Below are 19,927 nucleotides of genomic sequence, written 5' to 3' on the forward strand. Positions count from 1 at the left end.
CATGGCATATTCAGTGTCAGAGAAGCCCAGCCAGTGCAAATGTATGTTGTGGATTTATGAAGGGGTGCTTACTGAGACCTTTTGTGGACACACTGGCACCATAATGGCTATAATTCCAGTAGCATTAGATACATTTATTTGGAGTACTTATTTGGAGTCTTTAGACCTTAGTCTAAAGAGATTTTCGAAACCTGAACCACGCAGGAATTCTGCTGTTAAAAATAAAGAAGTCACTTACCTCCCGGACTAGTCTGTCAAACAGATATTGCTGAGTCACTACTTCTGTCCAGTTTCTATCTACCTCCTCACCAAGATGAGAATCTTCACATTCTTTTAATTTAATGAGAGCTGTGACCTGGGGTGGAAAAGACAAGCCACACTAATCACACACAGTCTCTGTTTCTACAAAAAAAATACTGAAGATGCCCCATTCACACTAATTCTTCTCTTGGCTAAATTTTGGACACTTGCAGTACAGTTCTCAGCCTCTTTGAGAATTTATTGAAAATAAATATAAATATAAAAATACTTTAAGTAAATGAGTGGAACATATGGACTAAACAATCTCCTTGCTGGCGCATGTTCATAGCACCACCTTATGTTTCCAGCCATATATATGTAAGGAATCAAATTATAGTATAGTAAGACAATTTTGAGAAGCTGGTACATGGCCGAGTAAGGTGTGTATTAAAATTTGCTGAGCACACTACAGCAGAAACAGTAGTTACAATGTAAGGTGGCCTGGAGCTAAGTTTCCTTTTTTTAGTCTGTATGTCCTCTACTCACATCATCAAAACATAGGCAGCAAGAGGACTCTTGCACACTTAGGCATTTCATGGCAGTGGAATGCTCCACCAGACAAAGACTCCACTTTGATTTCTGCAAATCACCAGCTGTGAAGTTTCTGGTCCTCAGATAAGTAAAACAAACCTGAAACTATTACTGGCACATAGATGGATATACAGAAGAGCATGACCTGATCAAGCTGTCCTTTTATTAGTTGTCCAGAAATGTTTTCCAATAAAGAAGCATCTTATTAAACCCCTTACCTGTGTCTTGAATGCCTCTTCTGACATTTGTTTGAGTTTTTCTTCAAAGCATGAAAGAAATTCTTCTATCTTCTTATCCACTAGTTCAGAGCTGAAAGCAAGAACAATTTATATTCCAATGTCTATTCCTTGAAGCTGAATTCTACTAAAAGTATAAGCCTATTTCTGAGAAACTGGAGTACTGCTCTAGAATTTTGCTTTTGCATGTTATCAGAATGTTAACTGTGAATACCAGTTTACCACAACAAATTCCCTTGTGGAAACCACCATCTCAATTGGGAGTAGAGAGAAACTCTTTCCTGCACCATGGGAAAATTGAGCTGCAATCCAGCATTCCAGGAAAGTAGCTCCTAGGTAAAATAGGTCCCTAAGTTTGCTTTACAAGGCTTAATTTTACATTAGTAACCCTGATTACCAGCGGAGGTTATAAAGGAGAAGCTAGACAAGTTTTACTGTTGGAAGAGACCTAATCTAACCCTTAAAATAGCAGGACAGGGCTACCTGCAGTCCACATTCAATATCCTCCCACTAGCATATGCATCCAAGCCTCAAGGCAGTGTAAGTCAGGGTTGGCACTTATGTATTGATTTGGGCTGAACATTTGGTATGCTCACTATAATACATCCCCATTAGAGAGCTAAGATCAGCATGCCATAAGTTCTGCCCATAGCCTGGTGGAGCAGGATGAACCAGACACATACTCCTAGCACCAGCAGGGTCCCTATTTGAACCAGCTATGTGGAGTTAATTGGCATCCACTGGGCTTAAAAGTGCTGGCATTGGCAATCACTGGATTCCAGTGGAAGGAGAAGGGCAACCCCATGCTGTTTTTGTCAGACTCCTATCACCGCAGGAAGACCCTGGACTGCGAAGAATGTAGAAACAAGGAGTCAAAGAGCAAGTATTTTTACCTCATTCTGTAGTCCTTGTTTGTTTGTTTGTTTGTTTGTTTGTTTGTTTTGCTGATCCTTATTTATAAATTACAATACATTAAAGCAGCAGACAGTCCATACTCAGTTAAACCTAGAGTAAGCATGTAGGTATGTAAGTTAACAGGAGTGAGGTGGATAGACCATTGTCCTGTCAGCACCAAAGGTGAGATGGATAGCCTGTGGCTCTCCAGATGTTGTTGGACTACACCTCCCAGCATCTCTGACCATGCTGGCTGGAAGTTAGAATCCAACAACATCTGTAAAGCTACAGGGTACCTATCATTGGAGTAGAGAGGTACATGACACAGATATTGTAAACTACTCTCACAAAAAAAACAAAGCCACAGTGCTGTGAAATACGATGTAAAGACACTTTAAAAACAGGTGTGTGGAGCAGAAGCAACAAATAAATGAGTAGCTCATGGCCATTTCTGTCCTGAGGCAGGCAGTTACACACAGAAAAAATGAAACTTTTATGATTAAAAAAGCGGCTGTTGCATAGGCAAGATAGAATAAAAAACTTTTTTACTTATTGCACTCCCCCCCGCATCCTATTCATCCTATTCATGTAGGATGAATACATTAGAATATACAGGCCAGAGTTTGTATTTCCTGTTTTGAGAATGCTGTATCTAAAATGTCATGTCTGAAGAACTAATGAGCTTACAGGGCCTGATGAAAACAGTGAAATTAGTTTTAACAGAATGTGCAACTCACTTGTATTTGGTTGCCTGTGTTGCTACTGTAACAGAGAAACCAAGAATTCCAGATGTATTCCTGCAGGTTGGGTACACATGGTATCTAAAGCCCAAAGAGAAGACACATTCCGTAAGCATGATTCAAAGCATCTTAAGCAAGTTTCATGTGAACGCTATAATAATGAGCTAAGAATGCTAACTTAAAATTCCTATCCTCAATGCTTCATCAGTATACATGCCACCTAAAAATTCTACCAAGAAGGAAGACTGCAAAAAACCCTCAACATTTTAGTGTTGGCTTTTAATTTTGTTACTACAGATAAAAAGTAGAGAGGTGACATCAATCTGCTATTGACTCTCAGGTCTCTCTATTTCATTGGAGTCAGGAGGGTCAACCTTTTCACCAAGTTGTCTACCAATATCTCTTTCCTGGTCAGTCACTGCCAGTTCTATATGGACTTTTTTGGCCTCAATCTACATCACTTTTCACTTACAGAAATTGAACCAAATTTGCATTTTTTGAAGCTTATCCACCCAGTTTGGAAAGAGCTCTCCCCTAATCCCAATACCCATTGTGAGAATGGTCCATCTAGTCTCTGATTCCTATTAGTGTACTCATTTACTGACCCATAAGAGAACCTGCCCTTTCATCCCATGACTGCTAAAGCTTACTCAGGAATCTTTGGTGTGGAACTTTATCAAAGGCTTCTTGAAAGTTCCAAGTACACATTGTCTATTGGATCACTCCTATCCTTCTTGACGCATCTCACTTCCACAGGGCAGCTGAATGGAAACTTACCCCAGGGTCTGCTTTGTTCGCAGGAAGTCAAAACAAGGCTCTTCCATGTACATCTGAAACGAAGTATTTCAATCACAGCAAGATTTTTGCATTTTTCCTCCCACATAAAAAGCAGTACTTAAGGCTCATGGCAGATGGAACAAAATGAAGCAATGATTTATATTTTTAAGCCAACTATTAGAACAGCTTATCACCCTAAGATACAGAATACTTGCCCCAATATCTTGCACTATATCACTTATGTCTAGTCCCACCTGTGGTAGGAAAGTTTGTATCTTCACATAACAAGAAGTGAATGCTCAGGTTGTAGGCTGTGTTCTAAAAATGCACATTGACTATGTAATGAACTGATTATTTGGGAAGACCCTTCAAAAAGGTCAACAAGGTGTGCTTCATGTAACAGGAAATGGCCTTATGATGTGCCAGACCATTAGGTCTAACTAGGGGTGTCCCAGACCTACCAACAGACACCAGGGATCAAACCAGGAGCTTTCTGCATGCCAAGCATGTACTCTTATCACTGAGTCATTGTCCTTCCCTTGTATAACAAGCAGTTCCCATATTAATCATCCTTCTGCCTCTCCATTAATGCTCTGTACTATCCCTGCACAGTTTCAGCACGAACATCCCAGACATGGTCTATGGTTTGATTTGCAACAACTATGCTGTCCAAGTGAATTTACACTCAAGTGTTGTGATTTTTATAGTTGCACTTAGAAAGCAATCCAAACTTACCACAAGCAATTCCATGAGAGAATATTCTCTTAAACTCCTAGCTCCGGACTAAAAGGAAACAGCAACAAAGAATTCATTCACTATGAGACTTGGGTTTTAAGTTCTGCTATATGTTTATCTCCAAAGTGGAGACTGCCTTTCCCAGACACCCACCCCATTTCAATTGTATTTTTTGCCAAGCACGTAAAGCTGCATGCACAAAAGCTAAATGCAAGTTAAGTTGTGAGTTACCCATACGGAGAAATAGAAGACACAATAATCAAAACAAAAAAAATTCCTTCCAGTAGCACCTTAAAGACCAACTAAGTGTGTATCTGAAGAAGTGTGCATGCACACGAAAGCTCATACCAAGAACTAACTTAGTTGGTCTTTAAGGTGCTACTGGAAGGAATTTTTTTTGTTTTGACTATGGCAGACCAACACGGCTACCTATCTGTAAGACACAATAATGTTTAGTATGTGGACAGGGTGTCACCATGGCCCCCAACCTCTTGGGCTTTCCAAAAAGTTGTAGGGCAATGGCAACGCTCAGCTGTAGGGCAATGGCAACGCTACAGGCTCCTTATGTGATTAAAGCTGCCATGTGATAAGTTTTTTTAAATGGCAGTCAAATGCTCTACCACTGAACTATACTCCCTTTTTAAATGGCTACTGAATTTTGTAAACACCGTAGACAAACCACTGGCACGATTATGCCACTCACTTTCTTGTAAAGTTTCTATGTTAGATTCCATTCTATAGCAGAGTTTAGCAGCAAAAGTTATTCCTAACTACATGTTTAAATGTACAAAGTTTCCATCTGCTGGCAGAAGCCCACTGTATTTGCCATGTCAGTGAAGATTATGAAACAAGTTCTCAAGTGATAAAAGAAGGGTCACATACTATGAGGAGCAAATGCACAATAAAGGAATTAATACACCCACTCTTTGCACCACAGCACCTGGTAGTAGACGGTCACTTCAGAATTTGCATCTCCTTTGTTCAGGGTCTTCACTTTGCACAGCAGATGAGCACCAGGCAAGTCCATCACCCGGAACTGAACTGGACAGGGATGTACCAAAGGAAGGAATCTCAACGTTCTGAAAAAGTCCACAGATCAAAGTGTCAGCTGTCAACTCACTCCTTAACCCAATACACAGTATGATCTAGGCTCAGATATCATAAACATGTGAGCATGTCTATTTCATAAAATACAAAAATCACATCAATGAAGACTCGCAAGAGAAAAACTTAAATTTGAGGCAGTTGCTGATGACCCATATAGGTTGGGTCTTAATTTTAGGAAGAAGTTATTTTTGTAATAGGGCTGCAGTGTTTAATAAATGAATTGGTTAGATTCATTTAGAAAACCTTTTAACTGACTAAACAAGTGTCCAAGTTGATCAGATAGTGTGTGTTTAATATAAACACCATCCTAAGAGAGGCACTGCTACCTTTTTTCACACAGGTAGGAACACCTCTAAGATGACACCTGCTACAACACTTGTATGCCACCTAAAACCCAAGAGAATATGCTTGTGGCTTCAGGAATACTGTTTTTATTCATATATAATTTTAACTGATATTCATGAGATCAATTAGCATTCTTTTCAACTGGTCTGCAGTCCTAGTTTTCAGTGGTATCTTTCCCATTCAAGTTTTGGTCATGCCTCACAGCCTAATATATTCTAATATAATGTATAAATATACTTACTGAACAACATAATCCAGAAATTCTTTTGATTCCTTAAAGATAAATGATATGGATTTTAATTTCTGAATATATGTACCCAAAGCCAAAATTAGTCCACACAAAACTAAAGTATTTTGCTCACACTTAAATCTGGTGTTCTCAGCACTGAAGAAATAAATTGGATAGAAACAATTTGTGGTTTCTGGCTCTAAGAAACAACTCATGCTTACCACCAATATACAATCCTTAGTCATTTTCCAAATTATTCTTTACTGGCCTTTACATGAGCCTATTAAGGATACTTTCCTACCATGAAAAAAAGCCCTTCCAGTATTACATTGGGGTTTTTTTTGCCTCAAAACCTTGAGACCAAGAGACAACCCAATGGCCACTCTGTGTAAACACCAATCGTTTTGTCCCAGACCACACAACAAATACTTTGTGAGAGAGCACACTACAGCACCAAAGTTTCGTGGATTCCAAAACATCCTGCAAATCCTTCTCTGAACTTCAAAGAAATCTGACTGATGTCTCATGTGGAAACACTTTCCCATGTATCAGTCTAAACACATGCAATGTAAGCAGAGTGGCATGAGAATCTTTCAGGCACTTAGACCAGCACAAGCAGAGAACAGATAGCAATATGAATTCACTTCACATTGACTGCTTGCACAGAAAAGTAGCCTTCCTTTGAAGCTGCACAACTGCTCTCTCACGTTGAGTGGATTTTCTAGCCATAGCCTTTCGATGGACTCTATTCTGCAAGGTTTGGTCCTAAAGCAACAACAAACAGATACCATCAACATGGAGGTTGCAAACACCACTAGCTGCTGTGCTGTGGTACTAGCGTGGCAAGTCATAGATGAATAAGCCTATGCTACTACTAGCTGTTAATCATCAAAATAAAGGATCGATCAGAGAGGCAGATGAAGCTGATAGGTCTATACTCACAGTGCTTGTGAAGTTTCCTTGGACAAGGCCTTCTGCAAAGAGCTGGGATTTGAAAGCCTTCACAAACAATAGTAGAGAATCTATAGAAAGGCCCTTCATAAGTGTCTCATATTTGTCCGTCATAGACCACCTGCCGTGCTCCAGTATTAAGAGGCGTATATCTCTGTGATCAATAAGAAATACAGCCAAATGCATAATTGAAAACAGATGGCCTCTCAAGTCCCCCCCATAAGCCAATCCGAAAGGAAGCAAAGAATGTGCAACTGCACTCATTTGAAATGTGGATGCTCAAATCTTTCTCCTTTCCTCTTTTTCATTATAAGACCAAAATCTCCCTTACAACAGAAACCTGCCATTCCTTTTACTCAATGAACCCTGCAGCATGCATGACCTATTGTACATAAATAACAATGCTAAGAGTCCAAATGCACATGGAGAACTGAACTATTTGTGGGTGGGAAGAACCATTTCCTCAATAATAACTGTAACAGGTGAAGAGAGACTAAACCCAGGAGGCAGGAAACTTAGGCCCTGAATGCCATCTCAGTCTCTCTTTGCCCGAGGGCAACAGTTAGGGTATGAGAGTCCCCCCCCCAAGGTTTAATACCCCTTCCATGCCAATTGTGGTTCTGATGGTGTTAGGTACAATTTTTACAGTTGCCATATGTTTTGTGTGCTTTTAATTCTGTTGGGAGCCGCCCAGAGTGGTTGGAGAAACCCAGCCAGATGGGTGCAGTATAAATAATAAAATAAAATTATTATTATTATTATTATTATTATTATTTCAAGAAAAGGGAGCGCTCAGACCCATACCACCCCTAAAGCAACTGGTGTGGAGGTGGGTCTTGAAGCTCCTTGTGGTTGGGACAAATTATTTCCATTCCCTTCTCAGGGTTCCCCATCTGCATACCCACCCCCACCCACTTCCAAATATATTCCTGCAAAGCTAAGGAATCTTTATGATCAGTAGCGATTTCCTCTCCCCCTGTGGACTCCCAGCAGATGAGCCACTTCCCTAATAGACAGAAAGACAGGCAATTGCAAAGCTAATTCTACTACAGATTCTCCTTATCATGGACTCTGATTCAGACAGCTCCTTTAAGGGTGGCAGATGTTTGCTTTCAGGTCCATGACACTGCAAACCCCAGCCCTTCCCAAAGGCAGCTTATCAGACAGCCCAGGAGGATTTCAATTTGGGCAGCAGAAGAGATGGGAATACAAATGCTCCATTGTGTGCGTGGAGCAGGTCACACTGCTTTCTGCATCACAGCCATTATGCTGCAAATGCAGCTTGTAAACAAATCACAATGATATGTTGCTGAGAAAAGCATCAGTACAGGTTACCCGTACAATGCGCACAATACCATGGTTATCAGAGGTTGACCCCCAAAATCAGACGTTCATGCTGCATCTGTGTTTCGAACTACCTTCAGAACACCTAAGGGCTAGAAAGGCACACCATTTTCACAGAAAGCATGGAAGGAGAAGCACAGCCTCCAGGTGTTCACAAGAGTCAACACATGGTCACACTGAACACCCTCAAAACTTCCACCCCCCTGTCTTGACCCCACAGATCTCCTGCTCCTTTCTTGTTCCTATAACCCAATTCCTTGCCAAAAATGCCCTACAAAGGACAATGAAAATGGACAAAAAGCAAAGTTCATTCACATTTCCACAATGACATGCTCTCTCCCCAAATCAACAATACTGTATACGTTTTTATATTGTTGTAAGCTGCTGTGATACAGTGGACTGAAAATATTCTTATTTAAAACACAAATAAATAATAAAATCAGAACTGGGACTTCTCCCAGAAAGTAAACCCAAGCCTGTCTGTACCGTTTCAAACACTTACTTGGCCAGAGTCTCTGGCTTGATGAGGATGTTGAAGTAAGTCTTCTTCAACTGCTCAGTTATCATTTCAAAAACTTCTGGAGTAAAACTGAAGTCTGCTAGGTGGTCAATGATGAGCTGAAACAGCAGCTGGGAGAACAAAGTAAAATGCTGATTCCCTAGAGCAGTAGACTAAATGGATCATTTTCCCAAAAGGAACCCAAAGGAAAAAATCCCGCCAACACTTACGGGAAGCTTGTGATTGAATCCTTTTACGCGAATGATCAGTCCATGCTCTCCAGCTACCAGCTTGTATTCCAACTGAGCAACATCCGCCTCATAAGCAGGCTCAGCGAGGTTGTGTGCGAGGATGTTTACAAATGTATCAAAGAGCACAATGCTGCACACAGCAATTTTTTTGACGGGAAACAAAAGTAAGAAAGTGAATGAGAGCCCTTCATGGAAAGGCTCTGTGGAATTACACCACACATTCAAAAGACAAATGTCACTCATTAAATTAACTTATATAGGAGTATACAATCCCAGACCCTTTTAGACAATTACCTGCACACTTGACATTATGGTTTCTGCAATCAAACACAGCATTTGATATTTTACCATCACCCACCACCTAGTATTTCATGTTTATTAGTAACAGGGATGCTCTGAAGCACCACAGATGCTTGTTACAGCAGAAAAATTAGCGAACCGAAAGGACAGACAAAAAGACTGCAACCCTTACTTCTCGGCAGACTGCTGGATCACCGGTGAGATTAGATGGAAACGGATATAAGCTGAAAGAAATGGTTATAATGAGCTATAGCAAACAATGGGGAGCTTTCGTCAAGCCATTATTTCTCTTTGGGACCTCCTGACCTATGGTTCCCAATCTCTTTTAAACAGATTATTAGACCTACCCACTGCTGATTAAATACAATGAAATCTAAAGGGCATGCTAATATACAGCCAGAAAGCTTTTGATTGGCAAGTAGTCTCTCGGAACAGTGAAAAGGAATGGTGTCTGTATGTTGCTGGATAAAAGAAACACAGCTTCCGACCCCGTACAGGAAGAGTGAGTCAGCACCTCCACCACTGGCTAGCAGAAGGCAGCTGTGGAGCAGTGCCATTCCACAGATCAGTGACTGAAACACTGCCCAAAAATTCCCAACCGTGGTAGCCAGAGTTAAACATCCCAAGTCCAAACACAATGCTTAGATTAACAACTGAAATGTTTCACATCTTCATTTTCTAAAACTCCAGACACCAGCAAGCTAAGCTATGAAGAGCCAGCAAAATGAAAATAACTTGGTGTTTTATGATGCCAATATACTGCCTTGTCTAGTCGAAAGAAGGGATGGAGAGCCTGTGGTCCTCCAGATACTGGTGGACTACAATTCCCATCATTGCTGACCACTGGCCGTATTGGCTGGGCTGATAGGGTTTAGATTCTAACAACATCTTGATAGCGACAGTGTAAAAAGGTAAAGGTAAAGGTACCCCTGCCCGTACGGGCCAGTCTTGACAGACTCTGGGGTTGTGCGCCCATCTCACTTAAGAGGCCCGGGGCCAGCGCTGTCCGGAGACACTTCCGGGTCACGTGGCCAGCATGACAAAGCTGCATCTGGCGAGCCAGAGCTGCACACGGAAACGCCGTTTACCTTCCCGCTGGTAAGCGGTCCCTATTTATCTACTTGCACCCGGAGGTGCTTTCGAACTGCTAGGTTGGCAGACGCTGGGACCGAGCAGCGGGAGCGCACCCCGCCGCAGGGATTCGAACCGCCGACCTTTCAATCGGCAAGTCCTAGGCGCTGAGGCTTTAACCCACAGCGCCACCTGCGTCCCTTTTAAGGCTGCTAAAAAAGGTAAAGGTACCCCTGCCCGTACGGGCCAGTCTTGACAGACTCTGGGGTTGTGCGCCCATCTCACTTAAGAGGCCAGGGGCCAGCACTGTCCGGAGACACTTCCGGGTCACGTGGCCAGCGTGACAAAGCTGCATCTGGCGAGCCAGAGCTGCACACGGAAACGCCGTTTACCTTCCCGCTGGTAAGCGGTCCCTATTTATCTACTTGCACCCGGAGGTGCTTTCGAACTGCTAGGTTGGCAGGCGCTGGGACCGAGCAGCGGGAGCGCACCCCGCCGCAGGGATTCGAACCGCCGACCTTTCGATGTTTGATTAAAAATGTATATACAAACACAGACATTCATTTCAGGAGAAGGATCTCAGCACAAGGATGCATAGACATGTCATTTATTTTTTTTATCTATGTCACTACTGAAACAGATGTTATAAAGTTGTATCTGGATTCAGTGTAAGGATGTGTGTCTGCCTTAAAACAAAAACAAAAAAATAATTTCAAAATAATCTATATGAAAAGCCCCAAGGAGATAAGTGCAATCTGGAATGTCCTGTGTTTTGTAACCTAGAAGTGTATTAACAAGTTTCATTAAGAGACCTATAAAGGGGTTACCTTTAGGGATTTTGAATTTATCATCCTTCTTGTACCACAAGCAGCCTTGTTGGGTGCTCAGTATACTGACTGGATACTCTGTCTGTGGGCAGTCAGGAGCCTTCAGAGCAAAATCAGTTGCTAAAATTAAGGAGGAGGAGTTACTGTTGCACACCCACATGTCAATGGAACAAGTATACAGCAATCTCAAATAAATTATGCAAACTGTATGCTTAAGTGCCAAAGCATCACTGTAATGATTGAAGTGTTACTAGCTTAACAGTTATTTATAGTCTGCTGCACAAATGGATCGCTGATCTGATGCAGCAACATAAATTTCTAATTCGGCTGGATAACACTCCCTACCAGTGCTTTTTTTCTAGAAAAATGGGTGCCAGTACTCACCATGAAGTTGTTACAGTAAGTGTTACACTTTTTAACAACAAAAAAGAGGTGCTGGTACTGCATACCCTTGAGTATCCCTGAAAAAAGTACTGCTCCTTACTTTTTTGAGATACAACATGATAGAAACCCAACTACATAAATCTGTTGAATTCACTTGTAACTGAAGAGGTAGCCTTCATTTAGAAAACCTAGGACAGCTTATTTAACAACATGTAAGCAAAATAATCTAGTCACATTCAACCCTATTTTAGGCATGTATGAAGTCATAATTCACTCACCAATGTATCTGTTTTCTTCTGGTGGGTGCAAGTCGGGATTTAATGCAAAGTCACTGGCCCACATATCATTCCAGTATTGATCAATATCTGAAAATTAATGATAAAAGCAGACAAACTTAGTACAACTGAAGCCAATGAAGATGTTCTACTTAGCTGCAGAAAGCTGTATTGACAGGGCACACAGCTCCTATCCTCTTCTTCTCTAATGCACACACCAGATTTCCACACTGTAGCAGCAGCAAGGAACTCATACACCTGATCTAGACATAATCCTTCACCATTCATAGATCCAACATGACATACTTTGCTAACCATGACAGAAATATCTTCTCACTGCCCTCCAACTCACATCATACCTAACCATTGGTCAGGCTGGCTGGGGTTGGTGGGAGCCAGAATTCACAAACATCTGGAGGGCTACAAGTTCACCACTCCTGGCACTGAGGTTCCTTAATTATTAGGAGACTTAGTGACTTATAGGCCAACCTCACTCCAACATAACACAATGCAGTTCCTTCCATAGCCTCCCTCCGCCTCTGGAATTCCTTTGAGGAAGACTCAAAGTTGTTGTACCTTCAACACCGTAGTGTGTACCAAACCACTTCTCCTTCAGCTGACACTGAGCTTCATGAGCAGCAGAAAGCAGAATCAGGTTGGCTCGCTGAGGTGTCAGCTGGTTAAGAGCTTCAGCAATGATCTGCAAAAATGAAGGATTCAAATATATTCTTATGTGTCCCTATTTGTGCAAAATTAAGGCGCTTTATTCTACTACTACTTTGTAAGCAAAGCATGAAGGACTGAAAATAAGATTCCCTAATTGGTAGAATTGGTTTCGTAATCATCTCATCTAGTAAGAAGAAAGACCTAAAGAGTGCACTTACTTCTGGTTTGTATTCAAAAAGAAGTTGGTCTCCTGTCAGAATGTCCTCCTTTGGAAACAGCTGCATATTCTCACAAATACTTTCAACATATTCAACTGGGTCAGTCTGTAAAACAAACAGTTCTAGTTCACTATCGATCATTTGAACATTTCCCCCCTTACCCTTACTTCTGGTTAAGCTTAAGGGTGAATCCAGGTCGTCAGTTTCCGCACATAATTGTGCACTGACTTTTGCAGTTGTTTTGTGCCAAGAATCAAGTGGAACTAGTGAAAAATCCTAGATTTTGGCTGCTTTCCAAATGTGCATTGGCAGTTGCGCCAATCTTCTGCAGTAGTCAATTCATTTGATTCCCAGATGCATGACAACTGCAAAAATCAATGTAGATTTTGGACAAGAAAACTTGTTCCTTGAAATCCCCATTGGGCTCATTACGAATCAAAGTTAAGAAAAAGAAGATAAGAATTTCATTCATGTTGGAAAAAGCTATTCATTTGAACGGCTCCTAAACAGGGCTCCAAACTCAAGTTCTTAGCTCTGAAGATTGAAGATGCACATCTTCCAAAGCAGAAAGTCATCACAAATCATGATTGTTTCAAAAGCATCTCAGTAAAATAATCCCATATTATTAAAATTAGCAATGAGCCTACTATAGTCACCACAATTAGATTCCCAGCAATTATTAGTTTCCGTAAGCCAAGATAAAATGATGGTCTATAAAATGGTGTTTGAAAATATTCAAGGTTGAGGAAATACCTGTTCTTGATAATGAAATTCATTAGCTTCAATCTTCTGGATTTCTTCCCAAATTCTGTGGAGGATAACATATGTTTCTCAATAAATCAGTCACATTTGTCAAGAAAGGGACCATTTTCAGAAACAAGGTTTCAGAACAAACATTCCAAAGGATTCCTTCACCACATGGGGTTGGACTAGATGACCCTCCAACTTTACAGTTCTATGGTTCTAAGGCTATTTCTCAGCAGCCTGACCAACAGGCCAGAGGAAACATTTTGTCATTTCCCATCTTAACATGGTACTGAGGGCTGACCCCATTTCCTTTTGCAGCTCTTTAAAAATATTCATTCTGCTGCTACCACCTCCTAGGTCAGAGGCTGTCTTACTGACTTCCTACTAGTAAAGAATTATGAATGAATTGTTTTGATGTATCAATACTGAGGTTTTATTATGTATCTCTTAGGAAACTGTTCCGTATTGTTTTTATTAGGAAGATGACATGGATAACAATGTACTCTTTATGTATTTGTAAGTTTTTGAGAACCACTTTGAAATAAATTTATATAGAAAAGCAGTATATATAGTAACTAATAATACTTCACATAGAGAGAACGTTTCAGGATAGTGAATATTCCCCTAAACCAGAGTTTTGTGTTGTGAAATGATGCATGTTTAAAATGGGTTTGTTTACCTTCTGGTTTGCTAGTAAAACTGAATTACTGTGTTGTGAAATGATGCATGTCTAAAAAGTGTGTCACCAACATGAAAAGTTTGGAAAGCTCTGCCCTAAACCAATTCTTAAATTGTCAACCACCTTAATAGCTAATTTTCCTTTTTCACGGGGTTGACATTTTAGGGTGACTTCCAATTCCTCCAGTTCTTTTTAACAGCCATTTCCTCCCACCTGCTACTTTTGCTCACATTTAGGGGAAAAGAAAGTTCAGCAGCACCGACTGCTCACTAGAATCAGGCCTTAGTTACCTTTGCTCTGGTCCTGTCTGCTGCAACATTTTCAAATACTGGAATACGACGTGAACAACCTGAAAATGGAAACAAAGCACAATCAGGTATCTGTCGTCTGCAATAAGCAAGAACAACAAACATTTCAAGTTGAGCTCAAATTTACCTCATAGAAATGATTGTAACCTTCATCTGTCAGAGTCACACAAATACTGAAGACAGAGTATGTAGAGTTCTGCTCAAATCCTGTCTCACCGTTTCCTCCATATAATGCAAGAGCCCAGAATCTATCAGAAAATATTAACACATCAAAGATAGAGCTATTGATACAGATTTCCAATATATTTCTGGCTTTTAGAAAGAGGAAGTTTTGACACCCCTGCTTTAGCATGCAGAACAGATGACATACTTCAACTAATAACCTAGGCAGGGGTAAGCAGCAACATAGTCCTATCTATGCGAGTAAAGTGTTGCTTGTATCACTCCCCCTGCCCCAATGGAATAGGGAGTTACCAACTTCTGATTTTTCCATCTCCTCACATGATGGAATCACAATATAAGCAAAGGGTAGGCACTCTGGAGAAACTTTTCAAAATGCTCATGTCAAGTCTATCCAATGTTTATGTTGCACAATATTTGGGTTATAACAAATATACGTTGAACTTGGGTCACTAACTAAGCTGACATGTTTCTCAACTGTCTGCATTACAGAAGTAATACAAAGGCACATGGCATATATATCTTTTAAATGGGTCAATTAACTATTCAAACTATTATAATTGATTTTTTCATACATACTTTTTTCTAAGGAATGAAAGAACACTGCCTTTGCCTTCATGTCCAACCAGCCATGAAATATAGTGAAGAGGTTTGACCCTGAAAAAAGAGGGGAAAGTTTAAAAATGGAGGTCAAAAAACATGCCTTGAAAATATTGGTTTCCAGTCATTATACAAATTAGCAAGTAAAATAAGCATATCCAAAATGCTGGGATTTAGTGATGATCATATTACAAACTACTACAGCTACCATAAAGTATGTGTGGTATTCAGTGGTGCCTGTCCGCTGACAGAAAGGAATCCATCAACAGAACAAGGAAGGGCCCAACTTTTGACAATTGTCTGCTGTACCCACCCCAATTTGCTCAAGATTCCCCCAACCCTCTAGAGCAGATTTAGAGGGAGCACAGACCACTACAAAATTGTCTCCCTCCACATTTTGCTGATGGAGCCCCTTCTATCAGCTGAAAGCCATTAGTGCCTGCTTTTTCTTTTATCAACAATTTAATTTGTTCAACTAACTCAGTTTCTTGGTATCCACATGAAAGGGTTCCACCATAACAAGAGTTTAAAATTTACCTGTAATGTTGTTCTTGTGGAGGAAGAGCCCAAGTGATATTTAAAGAGTGTGTTTTTCTGATTGGAACAACTAAAAATAAAGAAATGTTTACTGTAAAATGTAAAAACGTGATTATCTGCCTTCATCAACTTTCTCATAATAATTTCTCTCAAAAAGAAAAGTGCAAAGAGCAGTATTTTAAACTTTGAAAGTTACAAAGTTTAGAATGCAATATGTATTCTTAACCATTAGGACTATAATTACTCACTACTCACCTCTGTAAAGTTTCTGGAAATCAGGTGTGTCAAAAGGTTCTGTCAGGTGGCTAAAAGTTGGTCTTGGTAAATCACTTTAAAAACAAAAGAAAATAAGTTATGTATCATTGTCCTAATTCCCTTAGGATGCTCCCCATATGACATCACAATCCTGTGTATCAATGACTAATCTGGATATATCCTTCTGTACCCAGCACTCATTGTGGGAACAGTACCAATTCCAGGGACTGGCTCCTCACGTGTTGCAACAGGTGATTATTGTGTTTTATGTCTGGTAGAAAACTATGAACGAGTATCTACAGATTGGGATTAACACACCCATTAAAAATATTACCATATTTTTCCATGTATAAGACGACCCCTATTTTTTTGAACCCAAAATTGAGAAATCAATATTTTAAACATCAAACAGAACTTTGTTATTTTATTAAATATTCAAAGCACTGGCACTGGCATAGCAACCCCACCAAATTTGTGCTAAGCATTCATTCTGTACGTGAGAAGAGGAGACCCAAGTCCTAAAGTAGGTTTCAACTAATGACTTCTGATAGTGGAAGCCATGCACAAGGGCTTACGCTTGTGCAATGGGGCTTCCCTACCCGCTTCCTACAAACACCCCTCAAAATTGGTTCTGAGGGTCAGGAGAACACCCACATCAGTGCATGGGAGGATGAGGGGGTGAATCATTCCATCTGGCCAGTCAAACTATCACCTTAGCATGCTTGTTCAACTCCCCCCAACCCCCAGTCAGGCATGCTATTCCTTTAAGCCAACACCACACAGCAACATATTCTATATAAATTATGCCACAAATTAGTTTTTCTAATTAAAAAGCAGTAACAGGCAAAGACGCAGGGCGGGAAAGAAGGGGAAAGGGTAAGAAGTAGGGAAAGTTTAGGGATAAACAGGTGTAATCATATTTGTGGTCTTCTCATATGACTTGAATGCAGAACTGTGCATAGAATTTTACATCTTACTTATGACAAAAATGGTAGAGGGGAAAAAAATCTTACTTATTTGGAATCTCTGAGAAGATTTCAATCACCCATTTTTCCAGAGTATCCAAGGTTTCTAGGGAGGAAGGGAGAGAGAGAAAAAGCTCAACAGCCAATTCACTGAAGAAGAAAGGCTTGTTCTCAGTAAAACAAAGGTAAGCTGGAGAACCTGTTCATTCTCAAGAACCCAATCAGCTAATTAAAGAAGAGGTGCAAACATTATAAAGTCTGTAGGCCCAAAGGCTCAATTCTCTCAGTATACCTAAACTGCACATGCATTTGGCACTTGGATTACTTTGGGGTGTGGCTGAACCAGTACAATTTCTGCTTCCTATATCAGGCATATGTGGCAGCTGAGCTTGCATTCTTACAACCTCCCAAGCTGGTTGTATCAGTTAAAACTTACACACAACAAAATTACGGCTGGTCTACATGATATGGGCCGCGCCCAAAAGCTATCTGAAACAGCCTCCATGTTAGATGCTTCTGGCAGCATAGAAATATTGCTTGTGATGGCAGCCACACTTAAAGAAGCATCCATGTAGGAGTCGTGCGTGTACAGATTGGCCCCTTAGGGCAGGGTTGGGAAGGGGGGAGCAGGTTTTTATCCTTACTGAGAAAAAGACATCATTAAAATGTCAGTAATGGCAAACAGAGAAAATTCACATACCAAATCTGTGTTACTGGAAACTCAGAAAACACTGTATTTGGCTCAAAATAAATCATTTCCTTGTTTACAAAGAGAAATAAATTATCTAATATTGTGAACTTCATTTAGACTAATAAGGACCAAAAAGAGGGTTAGGTAATGCAACTAATGAAACTTATATGAATTGCTAGGTCCAAAATACAAGCCTCTATTTTAAAAGGTGACCAGACACTGAAAAAGAACACCTATTTCATCAAAATGAACTCAATATTTAAATTCAGAAGTAGAAGGTTGAAAATATTTAGCTAGATACATCTAGTTTTGTTTTAATTTCAGTGCAGTCATATGTATAGCTGATCAGAAATATGTCCTGATTCAGTGGGGCTTACTTTCATTGTACACAATGGCAATCCTACTCATTTTCCTCAGCACAAGCCCCACTGTATTCAACAGGACTTACTTCTGGCTAGAAATGTAAACTATTGTGGCATTCTTTACATTACAAGCAGATGCAGAAGAGTTCTTATAGCTCTTGAAAGACAATAATCAAGGCAGTGTATCACAGTTTGCACCTGTAGCTTCAAATTAACAGACGTTACCTTTAGATTGCACAACTAAAGTCATATAGTGAGCTGAGTAATAGCGCTGCCAGAATTCCCTCAGCCTGGTATAAGTATCAATGTCATTTTGCTTCGGCTCATGTTTCAGCGTGTCTGCATTACCTGTAAATAATGTTGAAAACCAAGGTTGCTTATTATTAAAAATTCTTATGCTTTTGATCCAAAGGCTTAACAGGGTTCTGCTCTGCTAGTAACAAAAGTAGTTACAAAAGTAACTACTAGGAATTCAAAGGTGAAATATTTTTTCCCACTGGCCCCAAATTGGTTATAATTAAAACTAATAGTTCTCATAGCAAAAGTCATTAAAAACATACTGTGCAATAACAGATTAATATATATCTTGCCAGTCCACGTTTTTCCTCCTTCACCCCACTTGCTGAAAAATAAATTTTAAGCTGCAACAAAGTGGTATCCCCCCTCATCTTGCTATCCTTCCTCCTGCCTGCGTGCCTACTATGTGCCTTCCTTCCTTGGAACAAGCTGTGCAGAACATCAACACAGAAGCACTTATGGCGGGTCTCAAAGAGAAGTGGTATGAGGACAGGAAATCTCTGCAACACCCACATACAAGGTTCAGGATAATCTGTGTGTGAACAGCTTGTGGGAAACAAGTTATGTCATCTTCTCAGTGTACTGCACTAACTTGGCCACATGTGTTCTCTATCACCATACAAGATCCAACAGGCTCTCTGTGCCATTGATGACTAGCCTGCAGGCCACACCTGCCCCCCCCCCCAGCTCACAGGAAGGAGATGAAAGTGCTCTGCCCAATCTTCAGAAAGAAATCTAAGGAGCAGGTAGAGTTTCTATCTCTGCACTGAGATCAGGAAAGAGAGAAAACTCCGGCTGTTTTTTAGAGACCTTCCTTGAACCAACCAGAGGGAACTTTCATTTAGCCTTTGAGCTAAAACTAGTAGCAGCCATTCCATTCCCGAGGGAGATGGGAAGCAGGAAAACTACTAAGTAAACCAAGAGACCTGATCCTTTTAGCTCCTCGTCTCCCTAAACCATTTCAGACTGAGTTAAGTTGTAAGAACTTTGCAACTTTAAGAACTGGTACTTAATTTTGCTTTTTAACTCTTTCCCCCTTTTTCCTTTGTGTTGTTTTTAGGTGATATGCCTGAGGGCAGGGATGGGGTTGCTTTTTATTGCTCTGGGAGCCTTTTCAGCTGGACAACAGGATAAAAACACTTTAAAATAATAATAAATAATACTTACCCCAGAAGAACTTCTTCATGGGATGGCCAGACTTGGCCAGACTGCCAAACAACATCTCTCTTCGGTTTGCATCAGAGGGCCTTGCAAGCTGATATTCTGTTGTTTGTTTAATAGAAAGGTTTTCAGATTCAAACTAATATAGACCTCCAAACCAGCTTTTACTATAGGAATATAACAAAGCCATGCACATTAAAATGTTCATTTGCTCAAAACAGCACGAACAGATCAGAAGGACTATTGGCAAAACTACTTAACCTAGCTTGTGTGCATGGCTTGTGTGTTTATTTTTACATCAAAAAGAACAACACTCAAAACTAGTAAAGGGCCCTGCTATTAAAAAAACCCTGCAGATGCACTGGCTGAAGAGGGTTCACTTTGACAATGTCAGCCATGTGGTTGATGGAAATGTACAGAGTCAACCCAAAATCAATCCCCGCAACATGCTGTTCTAACTGCATA

The 19,927-nt window shown here is 40.4% G+C and overlaps 1 protein-coding gene across 1 annotated transcript in view; it reads right to left on the reverse strand.

The window, feature by feature from the left end:
• The window catches only part of NRDC (nardilysin convertase), a 28,705-nt gene that overhangs the window by 2,016 nt on the left and 6,762 nt on the right, over window positions 1–19,927 (reverse strand). Inside the window, exons 6-29 of the mRNA XM_083742331.1 lie at window positions 19,469–19,564; window positions 18,230–18,352; window positions 17,000–17,057; window positions 15,987–16,060; window positions 15,732–15,801; window positions 15,174–15,251; window positions 14,542–14,662; window positions 14,397–14,455; window positions 13,434–13,488; window positions 12,681–12,785; window positions 12,373–12,496; window positions 11,800–11,886; window positions 11,138–11,257; window positions 9,412–9,463; window positions 8,919–9,069; window positions 8,692–8,819; window positions 6,837–6,999; window positions 5,907–5,938; window positions 5,154–5,292; window positions 4,214–4,261; window positions 3,479–3,531; window positions 2,699–2,782; window positions 1,050–1,140; window positions 239–355 (exon numbers count right to left, since the gene is read on the reverse strand). Coding sequence (XP_083598457.1) covers window positions 239–355; window positions 1,050–1,140; window positions 2,699–2,782; window positions 3,479–3,531; window positions 4,214–4,261; window positions 5,154–5,292; window positions 5,907–5,938; window positions 6,837–6,999; window positions 8,692–8,819; window positions 8,919–9,069; window positions 9,412–9,463; window positions 11,138–11,257; window positions 11,800–11,886; window positions 12,373–12,496; window positions 12,681–12,785; window positions 13,434–13,488; window positions 14,397–14,455; window positions 14,542–14,662; window positions 15,174–15,251; window positions 15,732–15,801; window positions 15,987–16,060; window positions 17,000–17,057; window positions 18,230–18,352; window positions 19,469–19,564 — 2,228 coding nt within the window. The remainder of the gene's footprint in view (window positions 1–238; window positions 356–1,049; window positions 1,141–2,698; window positions 2,783–3,478; window positions 3,532–4,213; window positions 4,262–5,153; window positions 5,293–5,906; window positions 5,939–6,836; window positions 7,000–8,691; window positions 8,820–8,918; window positions 9,070–9,411; window positions 9,464–11,137; window positions 11,258–11,799; window positions 11,887–12,372; window positions 12,497–12,680; window positions 12,786–13,433; window positions 13,489–14,396; window positions 14,456–14,541; window positions 14,663–15,173; window positions 15,252–15,731; window positions 15,802–15,986; window positions 16,061–16,999; window positions 17,058–18,229; window positions 18,353–19,468; window positions 19,565–19,927) is intronic.

This window comes from Podarcis gaigeae (assembly GCF_964106915.1).
Source record: "Podarcis gaigeae genome assembly, chromosome: 6".
NCBI classification, from domain to species: Eukaryota; Metazoa; Chordata; class Lepidosauria; order Squamata; family Lacertidae; genus Podarcis; species Podarcis gaigeae.